The sequence below is a fragment of the Ovis aries genome, chromosome 11 (genome assembly GCF_016772045.2).
Source record: "Ovis aries strain OAR_USU_Benz2616 breed Rambouillet chromosome 11, ARS-UI_Ramb_v3.0, whole genome shotgun sequence".
Taxonomy (NCBI): domain Eukaryota; kingdom Metazoa; phylum Chordata; class Mammalia; order Artiodactyla; family Bovidae; genus Ovis; species Ovis aries.
The window spans coordinates 14,776,035-14,788,048 of NC_056064.1; the positions used below are offsets into that span (position 1 = coordinate 14,776,035).

Genomic DNA, 12,014 nt, shown 5'->3' on the forward strand with positions numbered 1-12,014 from the left:
CAGCGGGAAGTTACTAGAGCCTGGTCTGGGGGAGGCCGAGACCGATCCAGGCAGCTTCTATCTGGTGATCAGCTCTTTGTGCCAGAACCCTGTGAAGGAGTGGTTGTCAACCCATTTTACAGATGAAAAAGAAGAGACTCAGACACAAAGGCACTTTAGCTACTAAGATACAAGGGCACGCCACTGACGAAGACGGATGAAATGGAGGAGGAGAAGGTCGAACTGAAGAAGGCAGGGTATCAGTCTGACTAAAATAAGGCATGACACTGAGTAAACTAAGGAACTCCAGGGACTTCTCTGGTGGCTCAGCGGTTAAGACTTTGCGCTTCCACTGCAGGGGGTGTGGGTTTGAGCCCAAGTCGGTGAACTAAGATCCTGCAAGCTGCCTGGCGTGGCCAAAATTAAAAAATAAAGTAATTTTTCCCTTATTTAGTGAAAAATAGATTATTCAGTATCTACGGTGTGTTAGGTGTTGCCTGGGGTGGAAAGGTAAAGATGAAGAGAGTCATCCCTCCACAGTAGGGAGCTCGAAGGCTGACAGGAAGAGGAGGGCAAAGGCGCAGCTGTGTGAGGAGGCGGGAGGAAAGCTTCTGTACCAAGAAGTTTTATTTAAAAAAGTAATTGCTTATTTTTAGTTGTACTGGTCTTTGCAGCTGCGATTGGGCTTTCTTTAGTTGTGGCGAGTGGGGGCTACCTACTCTGGTTGCGTTGCTTGGGCTCCTCTTGTTGCGGAGCACAGACTCTGGAGTGCGGCCTCAGTAGTTGGCAGCACGTGGGCTCAGTAGATGCTTCACTGCATGTGGAATCTTCCTGGAGCAAGGATCGAACTCGTGTCTCCTGCATTGGCAGGCAGATTCTCAACCCCTGGACCAACAGGCAAGTCCCAAGAAGAGCTTCTGTAGGGGGAAAGGAAGTTCCAGTTGGAAGGTAAAAGATGGTTATTGGTACAATATTTTCTTGCCACAAGGGGACGAATTAATTTTGTGTAATTCACAGTGAATTCTGTGAATGTTAAGGATGTTTTCTCCTATGAGAGTTTTGCACTTGTAATTTCATGCTTAAGTGGATCGGCATCTTATCTCAAGGGTTTGGCATTTAACAGCTGCAAGCTTTCAAAATGTCTTTTCTTGAAGTGGTGGAATTGAAATGATGACATGGATCCTCTTGTCTCTTTTTCCTTTCTTCATTGTGGTCAGTATTTGCTGAATGCTCACTGGTACAAAGCCCAGTTAGCACTAAGGACTTTATAAGAGAGGCCGTGAAAAATACGGAGCCCTGGCCTCCTAGAGCTTCCAGTCTTGGAAACTGCAGGACAGGACTGGCCGGAAGCGACATATCCTGCATGTGGTTTAGCAGCAGCCCTGATGGTTTTGGAGGGGGTTTGGCGCCCAGCCTCTTTAGTTGACCAACTGGAGGAAGGGGAGGATAGGGTGGCCTGGCAGGGAGGTTGTGTTTGTAGACATGGAGAGATAATCAAGTCTCAGAGTAGAAAGAGGGGGTGGCTCCTCGGTCTTGGCCCAAGGGGAAGGGAACTAGAGGTGACTGTTACTGTGTGGGATGCCTACCGCATGCTGAGGTTCACTGTGCATCAGCTCCTGTGGTACCTGAGCAGCCCTTCGAGGCAGGCTCAGCATCCGACTTTCACTTTAGTCGCTTGTTTACTATTCGGGGCTGTGCTGGGTCTTCGCTGCTGCGAGGGCTCTTCCCTAGTTGCGGTGCATGGCCCCTCATGGCGGCCGCTCCTCCTGTGGACCACGGGCTGTAGGCCCTGAGGCTCTAGAGAACAGGCTTAGTGTAGGCACATGGGCTTAGTGGTTCTGCGGCATATGGGAGCTCCCTGGACCAGGGATCGAACCTGTGTCTCCTGCATTGGCAGGCAGATTCTTGGCCACTGAGCCACCAGGGAAGTCCTGAGAACCTGGCTTTGCAGGTGAGCATCTGAGACTCTAGGAAGTTGTCTGTTTTGCACAAGTTCCCCCAGTGGGGACGCAGCCAGCCAGGACTTAATCCTAGCGTGTCCCTGCTGCTCTTTCTCTCCCAGGAGGGGCTGCCTCTCGGAGGACGGCAGGAAGAGGGCTGAGAACGTGGGCCTGGCCTGTGCCAGGGAGCAGGGCTGGGGTGGGGGTGGCAGAGGAAGGGTGGGTTGTCAGGGGGAGCCACATGCCGGCATCCCTGCCGGCCCCCATGCTCCGGGTGTCTCTGCGGGCACCCGGGCTCCCCTAGGTCGTCTTTCTCGCCACCTCACTACTCAGTGTGTACCATTTGCTGGAATTTATATTTGAGTGTTTCCTTTACTTGTTCTGCCAGCGTTTGTTGACAGCTGCTTTTTCCTTCTCCTTTGTTCTCTCCTGACTCTTCAAACTGGGGTTTTAGCCTCAAGTGAGCACTGGCCTACTGCTTCCTGTCGGGTGTGTTTCAGATGCCAGGACTTCAGAGCCCCTGGGGGGTTGGAGAAGCTGGGTGGGTTGCTGTCTTTGCTTTCTGATCTGGTATCCAGTACGCTGCGCACCGTAGAAGACTGTTGCTTAGATCTGGCTGATGGAGCAACTTGGGTCTGTTCAGTTGTGTCAAGCATGCTGCGATTCATGGGGTCGCAAAGAGTCGAACACGACTGAGTGACTGAACTGAAGTCTTATCAAACGGTACCAGTATAAGCAGTGTTCCATGTCAGGACCTACAGCTTTATGACATGGAAGCCTTGTAATTTCACTGTGTCATCCTAAACACATCACATCACCCACTAGAAAAGCTTTAGATGTGACTGAACCCCCCAAATACCCCAAAACATCTCCTTTCCATCTGAGTGGCGACTGGTCCCAGAACTGTTCTAAAGCACGTGTAGCCGTGTGAACTTTGTATTGTGTGGTTAGCACTGTGTGGAGAGTGAGGGAGCTTGACATGTGTCCTTCCGAGTGTCAGCAGTCACAGCCTTTGTTCGCTTCACTTTACTGCTTGAATGACACTTAGAAAAGTCTAAATATAACCCCCTCCACTCTGCAGACTTCTCCTTCAGCGCCGCACCAGAGGGCCTGTGATTTCGACTCCGGGAATGTGAGTCTCCTGGGCATTCTTGTTTGCTTGAACAGCTTTCTATACTTAGAAAAGAGGGGGTAGAAGGATTTAGGTTAATGCTGAAGTCACCCTGGGATGAAAAGTTGTTAATTTCTCTAAAGGGTTAGTGAGTGCCCCTCCAGGACCAGCGCTGGGGGCCCAGGGCTCACCCCTGTGGTGGTGTGTGGCCCACTCGTGGCTGTAGGGCTCATCGGATGACCCTGCGCTCACTCAGCCTTCGGGCCGAGGGGCCAGGAGCTGCCTCCTGGGGGCTGAGCACACCCTCGTGCCCTGTGTTGTCCGCGATCCTGGGAGCAGCTGCTGCCAGGCGATGCCAGCTCGCCTGCCCGGCCCTCTCGTCAGCCGCCCTAGACACCCTGTACTTCCACAGACGAGAGCTCCCCCTTTGTGTCTGGAGGGCCTCCTGTCACTAAGTATTTGTCTTGGGTTTGCTCTCAGGCAGCCCCGCGCTCCCAGCACTTGGAGCTGGCCTTCCCGGGGTAGGGCAGGGGCCTGGGCCCCAGTGCCTGCAGACGGGGCCCTGGGCCGGGAGTTCCGAGAGGGAGAGCCAGGCCCTTGGCTCAGCACGGCTGGGCGCTGGCGTGGGGCTGAGTCAGTCCCATGGCTTGGTGGAAAGAGCGCGAGTGTGAGCACCAAACCCAGACCCCTCAGGTGTGGGCCTCAGACCCGCTGCTCCCTGCCCGCCCTTCAGGACGCGCCTTCCTCTCTCCAGGCCGCGGACGCCCTGTCCCGGACGCAGGGAGGCAGGAAAACACCTGCTTTCAGACCTGAATGATAAGCCAAGTCCAGCTCTGGCACATAGTAGCCCCTCAGTCATTTAATAATATATATATTTTTGGAGTAGTAATTATCAAAGATTATAATTGTACAGTATTGAGAAGTATAGAACAAAATACAATTATTGAAGGAGGGTTGCTCCACGATACTGATTTGAATCTTGACTCTCATCATTGGCTTGTATTTCCTAGAAATAATAATTAAAACACTAAATACTTATGGAAGACTCATGTGTCCGATATGCTGAGTGCATTATCTCTTAACTTTACAACAGTCCTATGAAGTAGTTGCTTTCATCACCCCCTACGTTACAGATGAGGAAACTGAGGGCCAGAGAGGCTCAGTTACAGCCCCAAGGTGACACCACAAGAGACGGGGAGGGAGACTTCGTAAAGGCAGGGCTTTTCTTACCCTGAAGCTGTCACTGTCAGTTAGCAGCCTCTGTTTCTCTGCTGGTGAGAAGCATGAGTGGCGTGAGCCTCCAGTGGAATCCTGCCCGCGGCGCCCTGCCTGTGGTGGCCGGAGACCCTCGGGGGCCCTGCTGCCTCCGGGGGCTTTGATCCTAAACTCTGCCCGGCGGCCCGACCCCTGGGTAGAGGAGGAGCTCGGTGAAAGGGCAAGTCACAGGGGCGGTCGTGCCCAGCCCTTGTCGCGCTCTGTCTTGTCCTCACGGCCTGACATGGTTTCCTTTGTCTCTCGCTCTTAAGCAGCAGACCTGCTTGGACTGTAAGAAGAACTTCTGCACGAACTGTTCGAGCCAGGTGGGCGCCGGGCCCCGCCTCTGCCTTCTCTGCCAGCGCTTCCGCGCCACGGCCTTCCGGCGGGAGGAGCTCATGAAGATGAAGGTGAAGGACCTGAGGGACTATCTCAGCCTCCACGACATTTCTACTGACATGTGCCGGGAGAAGGAGGAGCTGGTGTCCCTGGTGCTCGGCCAGCAGCCCGTCATCTCCCAGGAGGGCAGGACTCAGGTGCCCCCCTTGGGCCCCGACTTCCCCGAGCAGCAGGCCTTCCTCACCCGGCCCCACACCAGCGCCGTGCCACCTACCTCACCCGGCCTCCCATCCGCACCCCCCGGCCAGGCGCAAGGCCGGCAGCAGGTACGGCCAGTGCGGCCTCCCCTCTCTCCAGGGTGGGCCCCGGTTCCTCTCCCCCAGCGCTGCGGGAGAGGGGCTGCACAGGTGACGGGACGCCTTTCTGGAGTTTTCTGGACTTCAGACTCATGTTTGGGCTTTTCTTAGAGAAACGGATGCACGGTGCTGGGTTATTGTGTTTTTCTGTTTCTTTGTAATACGTTCCTATCCCAGTTAGTTTTTAAAAATTGGTTGGTCTAGAAACATTTTGAGAAAATTCACTGTTAGGTCTTCACATTTGGTTCTGATCAAATTACCCTCCTGCTTTCTCTCCCCATGGCCTTCTTGGGCCGACGGGGACCTCAGTCCCTCAGTGATCGTCACAAGGCACCAGGGAGAAAAAGGACCACGCAGGACTTCCCTGGTGGTCCAGCGGTTATGACTCCGAGCTTCCAGTGCAAGGGGCACAGGTTTGATCCCTGGTTGGGGAAATTCTGCGTGCCGCGTGGTGAGGCCAAAAAGAGGATGTGGAGGCGAGGCAGCGGAGGGAAACACTGTGGCCGAGGCGCGGGGCCGGCCGCTCCTGCCCGCGCTGGCTGGGCTGGGGTGTGCTTGCAGGGCTGTTGAACAGTAGGCGGCCTTATCTGCATCCCAGCAGGGCCTGGGGACGGAAGGCTCCGGGCAGCACAGGGACTGAGTTATGAACCGGGCCCGGAAAGCACGGAATCGAGGATTATGTTGCTTCTACGCTGAGAAAGCCCCTCTAAGGGGGAAGGTAGATGTGGAAACCAGCTGCTGCATTAGAGTGATGCCAGTGGACCTCAGGCTTCCCAGGTGACTCAGCGGTAAATAATACACCCACCGATACAGGAGACTTGAGTTCTGTCCCTGCGTCAGGAAGATCCCCTGGAGAAAGAAATGGCAACCCACTCCAGTATTCTTTCCTGGAGAATTCCATGGATAGAGGAGCCTGGTGGGCTACAGTCCATAGGGTTGCAGAGAGTCAGACACGACTTAGTGACTAAACGATATCGTTATTATCACTGAGGAGAGGGTTGCTACTACTGCTACTGCTAAGTCACTTCAGTCGTGTCCGACAATGTGCGACCCCATAGATGGCAGCCCACCAGGCTCCCCCATCCCTGGGATTCTCCAGGCAAGAACACTGGAGTGGGCTGCCATTTCCTTCTCCAATGTATGAAAGTGAAAAGTGAAAGTGAAGTTGCTCAGTCATGTCCGACTCTTGGCGACCCCATGGACTGCAGCCTACCAGGCTCCTCCGCCCATGGGATTTTCCCAGCAAGGGTACTGGAGTGGGGTGCCATTGCCTTCTCCAGAGGAGAGGGTTGAGGGGGGTGAAAGAGGAAAGGATAGGGTGTCAGACAGCAAGACTTGTGTCAAGTTATAGGAAGCAAACACCCACACACTCGGTGGGGAGCGGGGGAGGACCCAGCACTGGCAAGGCAGGAGGCTTCAGCCAGAGGCCTGGGGTGGGGACGGCGGAAGTGGTGCCCCGCCTCCAGTGGGAGGGGCACTGGACAGAGGATGGGAAGTAGCTGGAAACTGTGGGTAGCCCCAGGGGACCCTGTAAGGTTAGGACCGACAGGACGTGGGCAGAGGGCCAGCTCTGCAGACTAGGTGCCCATGGTGGGAAAAGGGAAGGGTTGGGGGAGAAAGTGGCAGCCTCTGGCTTTCGTGTGCTGGGTCTCTAGGAACTATTTTTCCGTGCGTTCGTTTATTCAGTGAGCATATATTAACCACCCCCGAAGTGCCAGGATTGCTGTCATCATCGGGGCGTGCTGACGTCCTGTAGCTATACTTCAGTGCCTCAGTGAGCCTTTTACTCACTGACTTGGGCAACAGTGGGAGGATTAGGACCTAGGAGATCCAGTTTCCACATCCAGCTGGGCACTGACTCTCGGGTCACTTGGGGGAGGTTTGAGCCTTTAACAAGGCGATGAGGTTAGTAATCCAGACCACTTTGGCTCCTGCCAGGATGTGGGGACGACTGACTGGCAGCGTGACCCCACGTCTGAAGGGCTTTGAGCCGCCAGAGCCGGCATGCACCAGTGTCGTCGTCTCCCACACAGGATGTGGAGGGCTGCCGTCTCCTGTTCTGGTCCCCGCCTCTGCTGGGACGGGGCCCCTGCTTCAGCTCTGACGAGCACTGAGCCAAAAAGGCCGCTGTGGTCGCAACCTTCACCTGCAGGACACGCACGCAGCTCCCTCATCGGCCTGAGCTGGCTTTCTCCCCAGCGCGCTCTGGGGCTTCACTCTCCCTCGGCTCTGCTCTGTCTGCTGGACAGGCTGGGCCGCCTGCCATGACTTCCTCCCTTTGCTTGCTCCAGGGTTTTCTCTCTGTTTATGGGGAGTCAGAAGAGTGCCTCGAGGAAATTTTCTCTTTTCCCCTGAAGGAACCTTTAGGTGGGTTCCTTTCATTAATCAGAAGTTGACCAGGGCTCATTGGGTGCTTCTCTGATGTTTCCAGAAGGCCTTCAGGTCAGCTCACGTCCCCTGTTCTGGCAAGGCCCGCATTTTGCCAGCCAGAAAAATAGGGCAAGCGCAGTAACTCGTGTGGGGCTGCCTGACGATTCTGCAGCGCGCGGCACGCAGGCTGTGTGTCTGCTGGCAGCAGCGCTCGCCTCACCAGGGCCCCTTCCTGTGCCTGTAACCCCCTGGCAGTAGTTGCTAGTGAAGGAAGCGCATGGAATAAAGCCAACTGTAGACAGACACTCACTGTAGATTAGGGCTCAGCCAGTGGACATCCTGAAAAGACAGGAGCATACTTTGCAGCACAAAAGAATTTCTCTTTTGTGGAAAAGAGAAGACATACAGAAACTGTCTACTTAGGAAAAGGTTAGGCTCTGAATGGCTTCTTGTAACTCCAAGGTGACACCAGGAGGCCAGTGGGTACCACACTGACGTAAAGCTAAGAGAAAACTGGACGTTGTCTGGGAAGCATCTCTGCCCACATGTGCTGTGTACAGGACCTTATCGTCACTTGGCATTTTTGGTGACGGTTGTTATTTCTACTCTTCATTTCTGTGTGGTTGCGTGCCTTTTCTTAATTAGCTCCATATTATGCATTCTAACCTGAGGTGAGCAGCGGGGGCCAGTGAGTGACTGGTTTCCCGGGTTGTCCCTTTGCTGGAAAAGGCCTGTGAGCTCGGACACCTGTTTGCTCTGGGCTCCCACCAGACCCTTCGCCTGTTTGGGAGCAGTGGGTGGAGAGGATCTAGGAAGGGATTTGTGGCTTAAATGGTGATAGGATTAGGTGGCTCCCAGTTCTGACTACTCTGGCAAAACCAGAGGAAACCTTTTGAGAGGTCAGAATTCTAAGCCGAATGAAACTTCTTAAGCATAGGCATTAATTAGTCTTATATAGTCTCAGGCTAATAGACTATTTGATGCCTTAGAATAATTTTTGACTGGGTTTCAAGACAGCTCTTAGTAATAGTCTGCCCTACTGGTTGGAGCATATTTCTAGAATTTCTAATGAGAGGAGCGACTAGCCATAGAGAGAGGGGTGGGGTGGTGAGGGTCTGGAAACTTTGATTTCACCTGGGCCAGATGAGGAAGCCGGGGCGATTTCGTGTGGCAGAAGCGGAGACATAGTTTGAACAGTTGGGGAGCAAAGAGCTGACATGGGTCTGGGTGCAAAACCAGGGATGGCGGGCAGAGGTTGCAGGGTTGGCATTGTGGCGCCAGTGTCAGGAACGGGCTTGACGGCGGTCCGGCAGAGGAGCGGCCGTGGGATCTTCCTTCCAATCGGAGTGTGCAAGCTGAGCCGACACTGACGGTGAGTGGCAGTTAATGCCGTCCTGGCTAGAGTTGAAATATATGCATGTCGCTTCCCTGCCTGACAGAGTCAGGCTTCTATAATGCTGTTATGCGAGACTCCAGGTTCCCGGGGAGGTGAGAATGCATTTGGATATGGCATGAGCTGGCAAGGGCCCCATGCCATCCGTGGGACAGCTCTGCGGATGTGACGGCATCTTTCTGTCCCCACAGGCCAATGGCCATGTGTCTCAGGACCAAGAGGAGCCCGTCTACCTGGAGCGCACGGCCAGAGCCCATGCTGAGGACGAGACCCAGGTGGGCCCTGTGGGGTCTGTGCCTCCGCCTTTGCTCTCACCGCTGTTCTCGCCAGGACCCTCTGGGCGGCCTCACGGGGGAGAGGGGAGGAGCAGGCTGTGGTGACAGTCCTGAAATCCTGTCTGTGGGGGCGGCGTTTAGTGTGAGCATTCCAGGTGAACCTCGGGAGCGTCTGTGTCCCAGTGGAGGCTACGGAGCGGCACAGCCCGTTGGTTTCCAGTCTGCTGACTTGCTGAGAGCAGCTGGAGGGCAGGCTCCTGGCGCCGCTGAGTCAGTTTTGTTCTTCTCTGCTTCCAGCACACAGTGGCCATTGTCAGGGGAAGGAGGTCAGATAATCAGGAGGGAAAGATGAGAGGGCACTGCTGTGAGGCCGCAGAGCTGTGGTCTCCAGTGTGCAGAGAGGATGCTTGTGCAGGAAGCAGGCTTCTGTGGGAAAGCAGAACTCTCTCCAGGGGAGAAAGACCCAGACCACGTGCGGTAGTCTCTCGTGCTGCCTCGTTTAATCTCCATGGGAAGCCTGGGGCAGACAGGCTCAGGGAGGTGAGCATCGTGCCCGGTGCTGCTCAGCATCAGTCAGTGGAGCAATCGGGATCCAAAACCTCTTGCCTCAGCTGGTGCTGCCCCTCCTGCCCGGCCACTGGGGGTGGGGCTGTGGCCGGCTGGGCCTGAGCACAGCTCTTGGGTCAGGAAGAGATGGAGGTCTGTCTTGCGATGCATAGCTGGCGCCATGTAATCCTCTATATGCCCCCATTCCTGCTTCCCTTGAGGCCAGTCACCAAAAGCACAGAGTGATGAGAGCTCTGGGGTCCTGGAAGTGAGAGCCGGGGCGGGGGCGGGGGAGTGGAGCCCATTCATCCCATCTTTGCCTTCTCAGTCCGTCGACTCAGAGGACAGCTTTGTCCCAGGCCGGAGGGCCTCTCTGTCTGACCTGACCGACCTGGAGGACATTGAAGGTCTCACCGTGCGACAGCTCAAGGAGATCCTGGCTCGCAACTTCGTCAACTACAAGGGCTGCTGTGAGAAGTGGGAACTGATGGAGAGGGTGACGCGGCTGTACAAGGACCAGAAGGGACTCCAGCACCTGGGTGAGGGGCTGTGCGTGCGGCAGCGGCATAGAGCTGCAGGGCGCCTGCTGCCGCGCGTTAGAGGCCACAGCGACCCCACTCCATTCCCATGCTTCAGCCGAGGAAGGGGCCACCCTGCGCATTTGCGTCCTCTAGTAACAACTGTCCTTTGGAGCTGATGCCCGGGTGGGGGTCAGGCATCGTGTGTATGTATTTAATCCTCAGGGCAGCCTGTGAAATAGGCCTTGTTAGCATCTTCCCTTCACTGGAGAGCCTAGATTGGCCCTGAGGATTTCTGGGTCTAAGTCCATGGCCCTTCCCGCCGTATGTCGCCCCGTCAGACTCATCACTGCCTCTGGCCGTGCTCAAACTCTGTACACAAGGTACTGGCACCCTGTGTGTGTCCTGCCTGCCCCGGGGCTGCTCATTTTCCAAAGCATTTGCCATGGTATCATTTTCAGTGATGCAGAATAAAACAAGGTCTGTGGTCAAATGAGTTTGGGGAAGAAAAAAACTTGCTATTATGTCCGTGCTGCCGATTTGTGGTAAGATGAAGACTGTACCAATCAAGGCAGAGAAGCCCTGCAGGCGAGAGACGAGTCTAGCTGTCTGGAACTCTGCATTTCCTGAAATGACTTCACCCAGTCGCTCCCCAGCTGATGGGCTCCTGCAGGTCAATGTTGTGCTGACTTGCCTGCTCACGGTGGTTGAAGTCAGATTCAGGTTCTCCTCTCCCAGGAGCTCAGATTCATCAGAGTTAGGGGACATCTGCCTGGTCACCTGATCACAGGCTCTTCGCTTTTGGATGGTCCCCAGAACCTCCAAATGAGGGACGAGGAGATGGCTCCTCTGGGGAGTCCAACCAGGGCAGACTGTTCCTCCTTTCTTGACTTTAACTCCGGCTTCCGAAGTGATAGAAGAAAAGAACACTGAGCTTGTGCAGTCTCCTTCCTGCCTGGCACTTTTGTTCACGGCAAAGCAGTGGAAGCCCTTAGTCTAAGACTAGACCAGACACCCCAGCAGGGGCGGTGGGTGAGTCTCCCGTGTGTGGAGGGTCTGAGGAGGGTAGCCTGGTTCCCAGCAGGAGAGCAGTCTGAGTTTGGGAGTGAAGCCAGGGTGGCTGGATGCTTTCCTTGACGTCACGTATTCAGACACCTTCTTTCCTTCCCTTTGCAGTGTGCAGCGCTGAAGACCAAAACGGTACGTGGCTGTTCCTGTTTGGTATCAGGCTGAGGCCCTTCGCTCTCCTCTCCTTCCTCCCCTTCAGCCTTTACTCCTGTTAGCCTTCTGAGAACTCTGAGCATATCCACATCCTGGCGGGGGAGCGGTACTGGGGGGGATGTTCCCTGGGAACCAGGACTCGTCAGCATCTTTAAATTCCCATCCCCGTCCCTGCGAAGGGAGGAGTGGCAGGACACCTCGGGCAGCCTGATCTGCAGGCCTCTGGTTGTCAGAGCTCAGAAGCCAGCCTGTGTAAAATCTTCGGCAAAGCCAAGGGCTGGCACTTCTGGTCATTGCCCATAGTCCTGGGGCTCAGGCACCATAGCTTTTACTCCATCTTGGTCTGTGTGGGAGGGTCTCTGTGTGTACCTTCAGGGAAATCACTTGGGATGTTCATCAGCTTCTGGTACCAACTGAAAAGCAGGGGTGGTGAGCTAAGAGCCTTGTATGTATAGCGTGTTTCGTGGCACTCAGCTGCCATGTACCAACCTGTATGTTAAAGACCACCCACAGGTCTCTGGGCACCCCCAGAATGCACTGCAGGAATCTGACTGCAGATACAGTCACTCTAAAACATGCTAGACCTTTTTCTGAAAGCCTCAAGGCTATACAGCCATTTTACTAAGTGACAAATTTGGAGTGTCTTCTGAAAAAGTTTTAAAGTGCTTTTCAGGCCCCTACACTACTCTGAGAACATCCTTTCTTGGGGAAG

The 12,014-nt window shown here is 54.9% G+C and overlaps 1 protein-coding gene across 12 annotated transcripts in view; it reads left to right on the forward strand.

The window, feature by feature from the left end:
- Positions 1 to 12,014, forward strand: part of RFFL (ring finger and FYVE like domain containing E3 ubiquitin protein ligase) — a 74,926-nt gene that overhangs the window by 58,490 nt on the left and 4,422 nt on the right. For 9 of the 12 annotated variants that reach the window (XM_042255416.1, XM_027975292.2, XM_042255413.1 and 6 more), the window contains 4 exons: positions 4,557 to 4,949; positions 8,934 to 9,017; positions 9,892 to 10,102; positions 11,258 to 11,281. In XM_042255416.1, the coding sequence (XP_042111350.1) occupies positions 4,557 to 4,949; positions 8,934 to 9,017; positions 9,892 to 10,102; positions 11,258 to 11,281 (712 nt within the window). The remainder of the gene's footprint in view (positions 1 to 4,556; positions 4,950 to 8,933; positions 9,018 to 9,891; positions 10,103 to 11,257; positions 11,282 to 12,014) is intronic. The other 3 variants (XM_042255415.1, XM_042255419.1, XM_042255420.1) reach the window with 3 other exon arrangements.